We start from the raw sequence: 16365 nt of genomic DNA on the forward strand, positions 1-16365 counted from the left end.
TTGTATAAAACATAAAATTTAATTTTTTTTTATGAAGTTTATGTAACCTAGTAATTTTATCCTCTCCTTCTTCCATATATATATATTTTTTTTACCAAATATTTAAAAATAATTAAATATTTAATGATTCTATGTTATACAAAAATAATATAGAAGTGTAAAGATTCACACAAAAACAATCAAATACAAAACGTCCATAGAGAGAGATTTCACTAGCATCAGATGGGAAGAAACAAAAACGGCTTGAGGTTACAACTCAACACTTCTCCATATAATAACTCTCACATGAATCTTATATTCTTTACGTAGAGGAGGATTGGGTCATACAATAAAAGACCAAAAAAAGTATATCAATTATAATATACCCGCCAAGTAAAAATCATAAATACAACATTTTACTCATCCTAAAAAAATAGGATGATTTCTGAGCCACAAAGTGAGCCCTTATGCTTTTAGGGTCATGAAACAAGAGTGTAGTAATGAAAAAGTTCGCTTAGTTTAAATTGTTGTTTCAACTTATTTTTTCTTAAATGATAATAATAATAATAACAATAACAATATCCGTTTACTTTAAATAAATCAGTAGATCATATAAAAAATACTAAAAGAATAAGCAACCAAGAATATGAATAGAGAAATAAAATAAGAGAGAAGTTTTCAGATTGCGGCTTAGATGGTTGTCCCATGATTAGAGCACACTGGAAGGTCACAAAAATTTTCTTTTTGAAATTAATCACACTAAATTATTGTCAGAAAGCCCAGAATGATGCCTAAATATGACAAATATCTTGTTATTTTTAAGTTTAAATGTCTAATGATAAAAAAAGACCACTCAAAAGGAAAACTAAGAAAATGATTGCTGTAAATTAAATAAATCGAGTAAATTTATCGCCATCAAAGGATTTACAAAAAACATGTCAAGTTTCCAATTTCAAATGAAGGATGAGATAACTGATAATATAACTGCAAGATGAAGCGTCCAATGACATCATTCTTCTAAATTAGTGAGTTGTGTAGAGTTCGTTCTAATTGAGCCGGCTGACCTTATCAATGCATATATCATTTCTTTAACAATTATATTTCAGAATAAACTCAGCTAACAATACTAATAATAAAAGAAATTAACATACATACCATACAATTCTCATATATTTACAACATACCCCTCACTACTACTAACTTCTTAAAAGTGAAATATATATTTTCATACATAGATTTATAGTACCAAAATGTTATAAGCCTAAATATCAAACTTTAGCTGTCAGATATGTAAATATATAAGACTTGGGCACTACGTGTGCAAACTTACCTAATAATAATAAATATGACTTCTTGTTGCCTAGTGGCATTTACATACTTAACACACAATTCTCATATATTTACACATCCCACAACTAAAATTTTTAGCACAAAATGGGCAGAATATAAAAATCAAGATCAATAAGAAGAAAATAACCAGGTAGAAGAAAAACAAGAGCATGGGATTGAGAAGGTACCTGTTCAATTCTCTTTTCAAGAGAAATACATCGCGGCAAATCTGGAAACTGAAGAGTCTCCTCAGCCTAACTGTCTGCCGCCTTTCCGTCCTCCGCAACCAGCGCAACGCCCGCTGCTCCCATGCTCGCTCCGACATAATCCAGCTCCTCCTTCTTAACCAGCAAGACCGTGCTCTCATTCGCGTACGCCGAATTTTACTGACACGCGATCCCTTGCTGCTTTATATTATTATCACCTGTTTTTGTGGATTTCGAATGCAGGCGGAGCTTTTGATCAAGGAGCAGAACATGGCTGATGGCTTCGCTATGGTGGAGAGCTACTGCCATTCCCTCAGCGGCCACGCTTTCCTGCTCATCTCTCTGATCTCTCTAGAATTATCAGTAATGAGATGCAATGTTTGGGGGAGTGCAGGGAGTGCCCTGAGGAGCTAAAGGAGGCGGCGGCGGCTCTCTGTTTTGCCGCTTCGCGGTGCGGTGACTTGCCGGAGCTGCAAGAGATTCGTAAAATCCTCTCATCGCTGTTCGGCAAAGATTTTACAGTGGCCGCTGTAGAGCTGCGCAGCAACTGTGGAGTCAACGCAAAGGTGCATCTGAATTTTCATTACGGGGAATATTGCTTTTCATATTTTCTATAATCATATTAAAATATACAGTACGGAAATGAAATGAAAATCATTTCGAAAATTTATATACACAGCATACAAATGCTTTATATTTATATAACTAACACCAAAAATTATATATTTACATTTATAATAACTTGATGACATAAAACTCTGCATTAAAAAAAAAAAAAGCGTATTTCATTTTTTGAGAAATTGGTGAGAGCTGATGTTAATGATTTGAGTGATATGAATGTAAACAAGAATTCTGAGCTGTATTTAAAATTTTAAATGCCCCAAATTATTTTTGGCAAACATGTCTTGTATACGAATCCTGGCATATTTCAACGCCACTTTTCCGTGCATTATTATTGCTGTGCTAATTTAAGGACTTTTTTGTTCACAAATTTAACAAAATTTAAACACATTATGTTTCATTCAACATATTTTTATGATATATAATACGAATATTCTGCTAAAAAAATATTATGTTAAAAATAACATAAATTTATTGGTGAAAAGAGTATTTCTCTTTAAGCATAAGGAGAGTATACTTAAAAAGAAAAAAAGGTGATGTTCATATTATTGCTAGTTCCGTGATCAAATGTTATAAACTTTCTTATTAACGAACTTTACTAATTATTTTAATTTCATATTTTGATGATCAACATTCCCATTTATGCATTCATGCCGTTAAGATTATGACACTTCAAAATTATGAAGATTAATTTCTACAAAAATGCACATTATTTTCTAAGGGAGTTCCGACTCTTCTGGAAACTGAAAATACATTGAGAGCTTTTTTTTCGACAATGTTAGTAAGTCAATGAACCAATACATGTTATAACAGAAGAGATGATGGCCCAGTAATCGGGCATTTCTTCGCTCGCCAAAATGTCTTATGCTCGAAGTTCACCGGCCCTAAAAAATGAAATGTAGATGCATATCACTCAAATCTTTTTTTAACATCACATCAAAATATCCCTATTGTTATCTTGTTAAAATTTAAAATACACATTTATATGCATATATTTACGACACTAAAGTGCTCTAAGTGCATACATGTACTTTTAGGTGATAGGAATTGCAAGGCATGTATTTAAATTTTCCTAAAATTATGATACATATAACTATTTTAAACGTGAAAATATTGAAAATATATTACTTTCGAGTGAGTGTAAAAAACATTACAAAAGTACCATTAATAGACAGCCAACGTATACAAAAACATTAATAGCCAACAAGCTGATAATTCATTTTCCAAACAACATACATGCATGAAAAATTATTAGGCCATTAATTTTAAAATACATAATGTTTATAATGTTGTACAACGGGAATGCACCACAGTGAATCGTGAAAAAATCCAACGGATCAAATGGCAAAAAAATACAACTAAGAGAGGCCCACCAATAAAAGATCAGCAGACCCACTTGTCCAACTGGATATAACAACCTGAACCAAAGCCAAGGCCAAAGCCAACTGGACGCAGTCATCTGAGTCTAAGCCAATTAAACTAAATGCATCCAAATGGTTTGAGCCTGAACCCATCAAACCAAGATATAACAAACAGGCAAGCACATCATTGGAAAGCATATCACAGCAAGAAATTGTCCATTTAGTATATTAGTTCCGAGGAAAGACTCAGTTCCTCAGTATCATCAATCATCCCGCGGACAACCCAGCTGCTCCTTATCAGAGATCAAGAAATAACCATGTCATAAGAAGTCTGTCATTTCTCCAGCTCTCTACGTTGGGGAGTGGGCCACCTATCAGCTATCGAGTTAAGGTGATTGACTCTTTGCCCAATAAACTAGCATCACTCTGTAGACAAGGAGCTCCCCAGCAAGAATCGAAGGTCGACAATCATACTAGATCAGCCAATAGCATAGCCTAGTCAATCGCGCTAGTCAATCGCGCCAGCCTTGCCGACCCGAAATCGATTGAAGGTTGACTAGCTTCCTCAACTCAAAATAGCCGACCAAGCAGGTCTTACTAATCCAAGGCCCATCGAGCTCAATCGACAGAGCTATAAAATCATACATATAAAATACCTAAAATATCCCCTATTAAAGCAATGGCAAACATGTAACTTCACATATTGTACCCTTTTTTTATAAATAGATAATCATTTTCATATCGACAAAACATTTTTATCGTTCATTATCGTGTATTTCTCTCTTTATCTTTCTTCTTTCTTACGCTTCAACCTTCGATGTGTGATTCACAAACAAAACAAATTCAACAATTATAAGAGTGAAACCGAAAGATCGTGAATTTTTATGTTGACTCATCATTTTAGGTGATAAAGAGAATTAAAATTTAGCTTTATAATGTCAATATGCATAACCTGATGCTAACTTGTGTAATTATGCGATAAAAAATGCTTTAATTAGTTGGTTGCTCATCTTCCCCACAGATGGTGCAAAAATTCTCCTTAAGATCACCGAGCTTGGAAAGCAGGGTTAATGTGATGAAAGAGATTGCTATGGAGAAAGGAGTCAAGCTGGAACTCATCAACAGCCATTTCTCAGAGCTTTCAAAGGTTAGGTACAATGCAGAAGTTTATCAACTCAAATGTAGAATCAAATCATGAAAAATATGTGAAACAAACATGCAGGTAGATGAGTCTGCTAGCCAGTGGACTGAAAACCAAGTAAAAGAGATGGCAACACCGCACCTCGATTCTGCTGGTTGTTGGGATGATAATGTGAAGGTGAGGGCTCAAGATGAGTACGAAGATGTAGTGAGTGCCGCGCAGGCTGCATTTGAGTCAGCCTCGTATGCTGCAGTCGCGGCGAAGGCTGCTGTCAAGCTATTCCAGTCTGAAGCTGGGAAAAGATGCTCCAGCAATGAGAGCTCTTGTATGAGAGTGGAGCTTGAGGACCACATCAAACACTTGGTGGGAAATACCGTGCAAGAGAAGCAACATATTCAGGCTTCAAAATGGAGATTACAGGAGCAAGGGTTGAATCCGAACAGATCAGGAGATTACTCACCTTTAGCTTCAAGGTCCAGTTCCATTGATAATGGCTTCTACAAAAGCAAAGTGAGATTTCCTGAAATGGATTTGGAGAAGAAGGGAGAAGACGTTTTACCAGAGAGCAGAGTGTGGAGTTTCAGAGAATTAACAGCTCATGAGACCCAGGCAAGAATCTACTTTGATGGAGACCACAAGTTTGAAGATTCGGAACTGGGGGTTAGAATTCTCGGTGTCCGTTCGGAGTCAAGAAATAACTTGGCAGCTCACTTTCCTACTATGGGTAAGGGATCCCCGAGATGAAATGCTGCAGAAGAATATACAGAGCATCCAAGCAAATCCAATGCAGAAGCAAACTTTATCCATAGTTACGAGTTGTATCTTTTAAGATTAAACAAGTAGTATTACAGTAACTAGTGACTAAATAGTCCACAAAAGTATTACATTTCTATCTATTACTGTTTGGAAAAATAAATGCATTCGAATTAGCTTAAAAATCCCTTTACAAAACTGAATCCAAACGTAAGAAAGAGTATGGTGGAATAAATCATTGTGCTGTTCTTCTTTTCTTATTGGTATTCATCAGTTCACTAAAGGATTGCAGGCTAACTCCAACATCTTCATCATATTCGAGGCCAAGCTCCTCCTATCATCAGTGATGGAGCTGTTAGTAAAATCTAAGGAAATGAGAAGGGTGATGGCTCAGGTAAAAAACCTTGAATTCTTTGGCATCCTTTGGTGAATTCTCTGTTATGGCATCCCACAAATCTTTGAAAATCCTCTTCCGCTTCCTCCAATGGTTCATTTTTTCAATGAATGTCTGTTCAATCAATTTTTTCTCTTCTGGTTTCACTAAAATGACCCCATTCCGCAATTTCTCCAGCTTTGCCTCCATTTCATTAACCTGAAGTAAATATGTTTTAGGCTCCTTCAAAGACAGATTATTAAGAGGAATTGTTAAGAAAAATGTGATTTTGGTTGCCTCTGTCTGTAGTTTTGACTGTTTTGACCGTATTTCCTCCAATGTCAAATTTGATTGCAGAACTCGAATTTCTGAATAAAGAGAACACGTTTAAACTGTAACAGTGCCTTTAAGAGAGTAAAATTATTATCATTTTAGCTTACCAGCCTCAATCTCTCTTACAGCCTGCTTTTGGGAATTAATTTGCTCTTGTAATTGGCTATTTTCCCTCTTCATCTGATCAAGCTCTTGACTGCTGAGTATCTTGAACTGATCTTGCCGAGCAAGGTAAATCTTCTGTTTGCCATACTCCTTAAATGAAATCTGCCCAGTGTCGGCGAGTGTATCCAAAGCTTTCTGGATAGCAGATTTTTTGAGATTATACTTTTGCAGCGCATCAGCAACATTTTGGGAATTCAGTGGTCTATTTTGCTGACAATAGAAATATTGTGTTACTCCAAAGCATGCAGTGAACATCTACATTTAAGGCACTAGTTAATTTATCAAAATACTGATACGTAAAACAAATGATAAGAAACTAAAAATATTTCAGGATCTGTAACAAGGTTGCCCAGTGACGACGAAAATTCCTTGCTAAGAAAAAAATTGAAAAAGATTCAATTCAGAAGCATAAATTAAAATCTTTTGACCATTTTTCCAATCACAAGAATATTTAGACAGTAAGTGTTATTGAGATGAGAGTATTTACGACACTGATTTATTGGCAGGTTAAAGAATGGTGGTAAAACTACGCAATTCTTTGTCAAACATCCAGAAAATGATAGAGATGATAGCGCCATACACAGCAAAAAGAACTAAACAAACTTGAGGTCAAGGATACTCAAACTTTATCTGAATTGGAAAAATATTAGTCAAGCATTAGGATTATATTAGACTAAATGGAAAAATAGCCGATTTGTTTATTTCATTAAGGTTAGAAAAGGGCATGTATGAAGGTTTAGGTATGGGTACCAAACATAACTTCCTTGCAATAAGCTTACTATAAATGAATATTAGATCCCAAATGAATGCTAGTTAAATGGTTTTGAAACCGATATCATGCGGGAAAAGAAAAGTGGAAAGGAAACACTTCTTTTGCAGAAAAAAATATTAGACTACGGTATGATGTGTGGCCATCTCATTGGCAAATAAAATCTACCCACCATATAAAAGCAGACGCAAAGCTAGTTTCATAGTAACTAGGGCTTGATTAACAATAAGTAGTAGAGAACAGAAATATAGAACCACATTAGTTCTCAATTCAGAGGAGCTCAATCTGAGTTGGGTGCGTGTTTGTTCACAGTTAGGTAGGTGATGTATGGAGATCAATTAACATGGAAGTAGGTGAAAAGTTCAAATGGGCTGGCAATGATACAATGAAAGGGATGTCATTGAGGCATTTAGCAACGGGGAGTGGTCCAATTTTACATAGCTGCAGTTCAGGTTATGTTCCTGCTAGAAATCTTCCTTCACGAAGGTGAATTGTAACCAAATCACAAACAATAAATGTATTTCATTTATGATGTTGGCATGCTTGTTGCTTACAGATTTGGGTATTCTACGTCAATTTGTTCTTTCCATTCTGTAATTTTTTTTCCGAACTCAACAACCATCTTATCCATTCTCCCAAATGGAATCCAGGAAAGAATGAGTGGCATATAATCCTGTGTATTGTGATGTTCCTTTCAATGTTTGCCAAATCAAACGCCTCTCAACAAACCAGTAGACATCCTGATAAATTTTGGATAAGAAAATTAGGATTGAAAAGGTTCTAGAATTGTCTCTCCATGCGTGGGCTACCAGACCACGACCATGCAGGCCTTTGAGTTAGTTGTTGACAGAGAGAAATGTTGGGAATACATAATTGATTTACTTTCCAGTACAGTAATACTAGATTGAACTGAAATTGGTAAGCTAGCCCATTTACTCAAAGCATCCACAACTAGGTTAGCTTTCTTTGACCTTGCATTTAAAAAAAATAATAACTTTTGACAGCAAAACACCCATTATTGAACTGAAATTGATAAGCTAGCTCACCTACTCAAAGCTTCTTGAATGGACTTCGAAATCTGAATACTATCAATGTTAGAAACAAAAGCATTGTATAATAAGAATCGCTTCCCATAAACTACATATACTGAAATTGGATACTAATGCAGCTTTCCTTTGTCACCAGAATCAGAAAAGGACGAGATAACTCGTGAGTACCAAACTCCTTAGCCAAAATTTCAGTTGAAAGCAGACTCAGAATTTGGTTTGAGCATTTATTTCCTTGCAAGTTATCTTTCACCTGCTCAAGATTTTTCTTCATCGTTGTGTACACCAGTAGTTTTTGGTTTTGGACTTTAAGTTGGGTTGATTGATTTGATTGGACATCCTCAATCAGAATAGGAGGGCTAGATGGAGTAGATCGTGAGGGACTGTAAATGTCATCAAGTGCATCCAAAAATTTATATTCATTTGCACTCTTCCTCAAAACGTCAATTTTGGGGTATTATGATTAATTAATTTTTAAAAAAATATGGCATCCATGGAGTTGTAGTATTTTATGGTAACAGTCGAGTGGCATTTATACCATTTTTGTTGGTGGCATGCCCAAAAAAAAAACATTAAATAGAACTTTGGTCCAGTTTTGTGCAACTTTAGGGATGGACGTGAAAAAAGGATTCGCGCCTAAAGATTTTAAGATGTAAGATAGAACAGAATGCTCTGATGTGAGGATAGGTGTCCATCAAAACATGAAGAGATATTTTGAAGTTAAGTATCTGGATAAACATTCAATTGATAAAGTATGTTGCAATAAGTACTGATTTCCCCCAAAAATATTTTGGAAATTAATAAGATATCATAATTTTGTGGGATAACTCAATGAATATCTATTATTTCTCTCAACTATCTCATTTTGTTGTGGGGTATCATGAGCTTAATCTAGACAATATGTTTACAAAAAGCATTTTGATCACACAACTTTGTGTTGACTCAAAGGATAAGGAATCAATGTCACTATAGGAAATGTGATGATTGATTAAGTCTATATATGAGATATTGCTGAGTTGTGGAACCTAGTTTTTATCCTACAAAGAAAACGCACTACACATATTTAATAGTGGATCTCTTACAATAAGGCCATCATATAGAGGTTCGAAGAAGGCAAAGAGCCCTTCTCTCGAAGGTTCCACAAAAGTAGCAAATAATTGCAAGTTATTTCATTATATGTGTTTCGGTGATTCTATTGTATTTTTATCTTGCCCATTTTTCTCTTAGAAAAGGAGGGGCTCATTTTTATGCTGCATAAGAAAATTTTGGGCTTTGATTCTCTTCAACCTAGCTATAGTGAAATATGTAATATGTGACTATAATTTTCTTTGTACATCCATATTTTTATTTTATATTCTTTTTCACTCCTGATGATTTAATTAGGTTGCATATGTTTCTCAGAAAAAGTGCCTCCCAAACCCACCAAAGCTAGGTCGATAGTTCTGGTTGGGCCTATAACCAAGGAAAACACCAGAAAGTAAATGCCAAGCTTCAAGCGGTCAACACTGATATCCGGTAGTTGGCACCCATTGCCAAGTGCTCATGCACTGAGTGCCGAACTCTCACGCACTAAGATGACATCGCTCAACAAGACTCACAAACATTCAGCAACATCATTCTGACATCTAAATGGTGCCCCTAAAGACCATTGAGTAGAGTTCAAGAAGTCTAATATATAAGTAAAGAAAAAGAAAAATTAAACAAAAAACACCACGCTTATAGTAAATATTGATAAATAATTATATTAAAAAGAATGTTGAACAAATATCTATTAAAGATAAAGAAATTAAAAACATATTTGGATATTTAGATCAGTATAATGAGAGGTATATAATGTATCATTAGACAATTAGATAAAATCAATGGAAAGAGATCAGAAAGAAAAATGAGTAAATAGACACAATGTCAATGAAAATTGTTCAAGCAAATATGTGAGAAATAGGTTTAGCATCACATACAAAAATTAGTAGGAATGAATGGAAATGAATGATTCAAGAAGCCAATCTCAAAAAGACAGGACAATAATGTTGAATTATTGTTGATGATGATGATGAGAAGAATATAAAATTTGATGAAAATTGTTGAGATTTGTATGTAATATAAGGTTCTATTTGTAAATAGAAGAAGTCTAGAGATTTATTTGTAAATGTTGTAAGACTCTATATAAGCCCAACCATTAATGAAACGGGTAGGTTTTTCAGAGCAATTAATTCTTTATAATATCAGATATCAAACCCTAGCGGTTGCTACAGTTCCCTATGTGTGGATTACGGCTTACCAGTTCCAGCAATTAGAAACGACACTGTGTGAGGCGAAGCAGAAGAAGGGAGCGTGTAATAGAAACTGAATGAGCAGTGGAGTGGCAAGGAAGTAGCAACTCTGTGGCGAGGTTTCGGGCGCAAGGATCCTGCAATTTTGCGTGTGGGATTGATGGTGGGAGGAAGTAGAGATCGAACGGCTCGGTGCAAGAAGGAAGGAACGAGCAGTGTGGATGGCTCGCGCGTAAAGCGAGAAGGAAACGAAGCTTGATGAAGCTTGCAAAGAATGGAGCAGTAGTGGGATTCGTTCAAACAACTTTAGAAGGAACGAGCAGTGCAACTAGCTCGTGCGTAAGGCAGAAAGAAAATGAAGCAGAAGTTTCCGCTTAGGGCAGAGCAGATAGCACAGATCTGCAAGGGGGCGTTCGACGAGGCATGCAAAGGATAGAGCAGGCATAGGATTCGAGGATTTCGAACAGCTCTAGAAGGAACGAGCGATGCAACTAGCTCGCGCATAAGGCGGGAAGGAAACAAAGCAGAAGTTTCGGCTTAGAGCAAAGTAGATAGCACAGATCTGCAAGGGGGCATTCAATGGGCTTGCAAAGGATGGAGCAAGTGTAGGATTCAACGATATCGAACAGCTCTGGAAGAAAGGTCGTGTGTGTTCTATGTGTTATAGGCTTATATAATTGAAGATGTCAGGAGTTGGAGGTAGTACGTAAGATAAAAGATTGAAAATTTTGAGAAAGATAGATCATAAAGTTCTGAAGGCCTTGATTGGGTTAATACATGGAGCCAGTGTCTCGACAGGAGCCACTACGTCAACACGTGCTCTGAAGCAAGTGAAACTAGATCCCTTTCTGCCGATTTGAAGTTTGATGGACCGGCCACTTATCTAAGTTGGTCGGGTCGAATTGAGGCTTCTCTAGTATGGCAGAGAGTGGAAGGATACCTAACAGGGATCGAACCAAAAAGTGACAGCGCTGAAGGGGATAAGTGGAGGACCATACTTGAACTGATTTGAACCTAGATACTAAACTCGATGGTTCCATTGATTGCTACATCAATGGATAGCAATTGAAAGGTGAATGGCATCTGGGCAAAGTTAAAGATGACCTATGTTAGGACTAAGAACAACATGAGGATTTTTATTATTCAGCGTGACATAGACGCAATGGTACGGGGTGATGAATCGATTTAGGAGTACTCTATATGGTTGGAGCAGCTATGACAAAATTTTGATTACTTCTTGCCTATGTCAAGCTGTAGTGATCTTGGGTGCAAGAAGAGAGAGATTTTTGCACAGATGAGGACTATGCAGTTTCAGACTTATCTAAACCCAGCTTTTAATCAGAGGAGATTGGTCCTCCTAGCCCATGCAACAATTCCTTCACCGGATGAGGTCATCGCCGCTATGTTGCAGGAAGAGAGCCGCATGAGGCTACACTCCTAGCAGAGTAAACTTCCAGGTACACGATCAGCTTTGGCTACCTCGAGCTCAAGTATGACAAGTGCCCAGAAGGAGACCAGCAGGTGCTACAATTGTGGACAGGTGGGACAAATGAGCAAGGCTTGGCTAAAGTCACTCAAGAAGAGAGATACGAGTGAATATGGACAGTCTAAAGGTCGTGGCATAATCTTGGGGGCCAAAGAGGTGGAAGAGGGGATCACCGAGCGAATCTGATGGTAGTGAAGAATAAGGCAGAGACAGAGATGGTCTTTACAGATGTGGATCACAAGCTCATAAAAATATTACAAAGGAAGCAGAGAGCGGCATATTATGTGCTTGAGGATGCATCTGCCTTATTGTCATCCAAAGGAGATAATGCTACTTATGCTCATTCAACCAAAGGTACTCGTGATACACATTCTCTTACCTTTATATCCACCACAAGATAACCAGACTAGATTGCATATTCTGATGCATCTCAACTTGTGACATGAGCTGCTAGTAAGTTATCTTCATTTACTCACCTAGCAGTTCCAAAGAGCATTCAAACCGTTGATAGTACAACATAACTTGTGCTTGGTAAGAGTGCAGTAAGGAGTACCAGTTTTATGGCTATATCCTATATTTTGCATGGTCTTTCCTTTCTAGTGAACCTTTTATCTATTAGTGTCATTATACTCCAACTAAAATATGATGTTTTATTTGATATTCCTAAGGTGATCTTTCAAGACAATGAGAGTGGTCGGAGACATGGGACTAGAACGTGACATAATGGACTCTGGTACATGGATAGAAAGGGGATGGACTCTGTCTTAACATTCATGGTAGAAAGTATCGGAGTAGGACAATCTAGAAAGAGTGTGGAGGATGCGTGTTGCTACAGCACAAGTGTATGTGACACTCTTCATTTAGTTTATTGAGTCGTTTGTATTCGTCCTTGTATTAAAAGAAAAATAAACAAAAACTTGTGTGATGCATGCGAGTTTGATAAGCACACTAGAAGCTCTTATGTTAGTTCTGGTAATAGGAGTTCTTGTGTTTTTTATTAGGTGCACTCATATATATGAGGACTTTGTTCAACAACTTCAATGAATGGTTACAGACATTTTGTGACTTTCGTTGATTATTTTTCTCGTGTTACTTGGTTATATCTGATAAGAAATAAAAATGATGTGCATGCTTGCTTTAAAAACTCTCACAAGGCGATTCAAACTCATTATGGTGTTGTGGTGAAGGCATTGAGGTCTGATAACTGAATAAAGTATATCAACAAGACCTTTAGGGAGTACTTGTCAGCCCAATGAATACACAACATCCAACCACTCGTCCATACACATCGACACAAAATGAAGTAGCAGAGACGAAGAATAAACACCTTCTGGAGATAGCTAGAAGCATGATGATCTCGATGAATATCCGAAAAAATTTATGGGGGCAAGCTGATTTGACAGCCGCTCAACTGATCAACAGAATACCCTCAAGCATGTTTAAGTGGTGATCTCCTTATGAATTGTTGAAAGGGGATAATGGTGGGATGCTCATATTGGATGTATTCGATTGAGTATATTTTGTGAAGGATAGAACACCAATAGGGAAACTGAATCCCATAGTTGTGAAGTATTTTTTTGTAGATTATTTTGCCCCTCATAAGGGGTATGTTTGTTGGAGCTCAATAGAGAAAAAACTCTTTGTGTATGTTTGTTGAAGCTCAATAGAGAAAAGACTCTTTGTGAGCATGGATGACTTTTAGAGAATTTGAACCATACTACACCTTGAATGTGGTCTCACCTTTTGGTGACTCATCGGATGTTGGAGGTATGAGGCGAGAGAGGGATAATAGTGATAGTGAAAGATTGGTACAGCTGGGAATGATGTCTTATCCCATTGTGTGGGAAAGATCGACTGAGGAATAACTAGAAAATGAGAAAAATGAGACTGAATGTGGTGAGACTCAAGCTCAAAGGGAGCTGAGGGTGTATACAAGTAGAAAATGACCGAATGAGAGAATAATGTCTGTCGCGCCATTTGTGCTAATAAGTCTCTTATCCCGGTCTACCCCGACTCCTGAGACACCTCACCATCCACCTCAGAATTCGATTACACATGTGATATGATTCCTCTCTCTTCTCCTCACATTCCCATAACTTTAAGGAGGGCCTCTTGCAGCAGTACGAATCATCCTCTTGATCGCTATTCTCCTGATCATTTTGGCTTCTCACATGACATTGCTCAATTTGTCTCATACAACATGTCACATTTACATGGAGCATTCATTACATCTTTGGACACTCTCTATACACAAGTATTGGCGGGTAGCTAAAGAGAATCCAAAGTGGAAGGTTGCGATGTTGGAGGAACTTAGTTCTCTCGATGAGAACAGGACATGGGAACTCGTGTTGCTACAAATAAGGAAAAAAACAGTGAAGCAAATCTCAGAAAGAAAAAATTTATTGCTATAAAGCACGGTTGATGGCAAACGGGTATAACTAGACGTATGACATCTACTATGATGAGATATTTGCACCAGTGACAAAGATTAGCGCAGTCAGTACACTTGTCTCTCTAGCTATGAATGGTGGATGGAGTTTACATCAACTAGATGTGAAGAATGTGTTTCTTCATGGGAACTGCTAGAGAAGGTGTACATGAAGAAACCTCAATGCTTCAACACGATCCAAAAAATGGGCAAGGTATGTAGATTGAGAAAGTCGTCGTATGATTTGAAACAGTCTCATCGAGCTTGGTTTGTGTCGGCGCTAAAAGGCGGTAAAGTTAAAAGTTTGTGGGTGGTTTGTTCAAAAGTAGTCCATAAGAAGTTGTCGGTCGCTGGAAGTGAAGTCCCGTCGCCCGCTTCGGAAGGACGTTTTAATTTATATATATATATATATATAATAATTTTAGAAAAATATGAAATCAAACTGACCTCATATTTTTCACAGTTTAAATGAAAGAGCGCTCTATCTCGAATCTTGTATCTATCCCAAGGGATAAACACAAGACTTGAGGACGAGACTCGATCAAATAAACTAAAAAATATATGACATCCGTTTGGTCTGACGAAACTTTTTTATTTGTCGACAAATTCCCCTATTTAATACAAAGAATTAAATAGGGCTTATAAGTTTTATATTAAGTTGGGATCGGAAAAGCTTCCTATAAGGGCAAATCTCTATAGTTAATTACATCTTAAATGACTGAAATCACTTAAAAAAACTCTCGATAAAAATCAGGGAATATTATCTTCAAAGAGGTCAAAAGGGTATGACTTTTCAACGAGATCGGACGAAGAGATGTGAAAGGGGAAATGTTAGAATATGGAACATTGTTGAGGAATCCAAACGAGAAAGAACTAGGGGAGGTCGTAGATCTGGAGGCGAACCCCGGTGACTTCCCAGTTTATCTTATAGTTTGGCTTCAGTTTCGAGAAGAAATTATTAAAGTGTTTCATCCTGCCAATCTTATTTAATTAGGGTTTATATTTGCGTGACCCGGTCACACAAGTCGCCTAGAAGATATGAGGGTTTACGTAGTGTCGGGTGGACAACCTTGGAACCTAGAACGAGTTAGGGCTTAAATAGTACGGCAGAGCTATACGAATGCCTAAAGAAAAGGTGGAGGATTTATGTTGCGCTGGGCAAACAACCTCGAAATCCTATGGAAAAGGAATGGTTTAGTTGGGGAAGACATGTTATGTTGTTGAAGATGGTTGTGCTGCCCACCGCGCTAGCTCCAAGCTCGTTGTCGTGACGAGTTCAAGTTTTCTAGGGTGTCCAGCTATGATGTCAAATCAAACGGTCCTATGGTTGTAGTCTTCTAAATGTCTTTATATAAAAGAAGGCATGTTTAAAACCATATAATATAAAATGTGCAATACAAGACAAACAGTAGGATGCATGTAGAACAGTAGCAGGTAGGAAACAGGAATGGTATAACATGTTGTACAGAAAGAACAGTAGCAAGTAGAGACAAGACAAAATATGACAAATATAACATGCTACATAGGAAGAACAGTAGCAGGTAAAAACTGGAATAGTATAACATGTCGTACAGAAAGAACAGTAGCAAGTAGAAACAGGACGAGTATAACATGCTGTATAGAAAGAACAGTAGCAGGTAAAAACATGAATAGTATAACATGTTATACAGAAAGAACAGTAGCAGAAGGAAATAGGGATAGTATAACATGTTGTACAGAAAGAACAGTAGCAGGTAGAAACAGAAAAATGAAGTGTTGTAAAATGTAAAGCAAACATGTACGCCCGTGAGATCCGTTGTTCCTTAAGTATAGCAAGTATATCCTTAAGTTTTGCAAGTCTAAATGCATCGCAAAAAGCGAAGTCTGGAAGAAACGTCGTACAGGAAATCCGAAGAAGAGTGTAACAACGACTCATATCAACGAGAAGATACTCAAGTAAAAGAAAATCCGACTCAAGTAAAAGATAAGAAATAAAAATCCACAAAAATCTTGGAGAAATCCCGAAAGAAAGAAAAAATAACACGAGTGTTCTGTCCCAAAACTTCGATAAAACAAAAAAATCCAGATGATGGGGACCGCAAGCACTCGTATGGGGCTAGGCTCAG

At 37.0% G+C, this 16365-nt stretch overlaps 2 protein-coding genes across 3 annotated transcripts in view; one reads left to right on the plus strand and one right to left on the minus strand.

Moving 5' to 3' along the window:
- Positions 1 to 1423: 1423 nt before the first annotated feature.
- On the plus strand, positions 1424 to 5549 carry LOC110025828. The gene is given in 4 exon segments (XM_020726494.1): positions 1424 to 1847; positions 1850 to 2080; positions 4518 to 4643; positions 4719 to 5549. Coding segments are annotated over 4 exon segments (1389 nt in total). The 5' UTR covers positions 1424 to 1478; the 3' UTR covers positions 5382 to 5549.
- LOC110025827 (homologous-pairing protein 2 homolog) overlaps positions 5423 to 16365 on the minus strand; it is a 17596-nt gene continuing 6653 nt past the window's right edge. Inside the window, exons 3-6 of one of the 2 annotated variants that reach the window (XM_020726493.1) lie at positions 6204 to 6471; positions 6061 to 6131; positions 5794 to 5982; positions 5423 to 5724 (exon numbers count right to left, since the gene is read on the minus strand). In XM_020726493.1, the coding sequence (XP_020582152.1) occupies positions 5626 to 5724; positions 5794 to 5982; positions 6061 to 6131; positions 6204 to 6471 (627 nt within the window). In that variant the 3' untranslated portion in view covers positions 5423 to 5625. Of the gene's footprint in view, positions 5725 to 5793; positions 5983 to 6060; positions 6132 to 6203; positions 6517 to 16365 lie in introns of both variants that reach the window. The other variant, XM_020726492.1, reaches the window with a different exon arrangement.

This window comes from Phalaenopsis equestris, unplaced genomic scaffold (assembly GCF_001263595.1).
Source record: "Phalaenopsis equestris unplaced genomic scaffold, ASM126359v1 Scaffold000333, whole genome shotgun sequence".
Classification (NCBI taxonomy): Eukaryota; Viridiplantae; Streptophyta; class Magnoliopsida; order Asparagales; family Orchidaceae; genus Phalaenopsis; species Phalaenopsis equestris.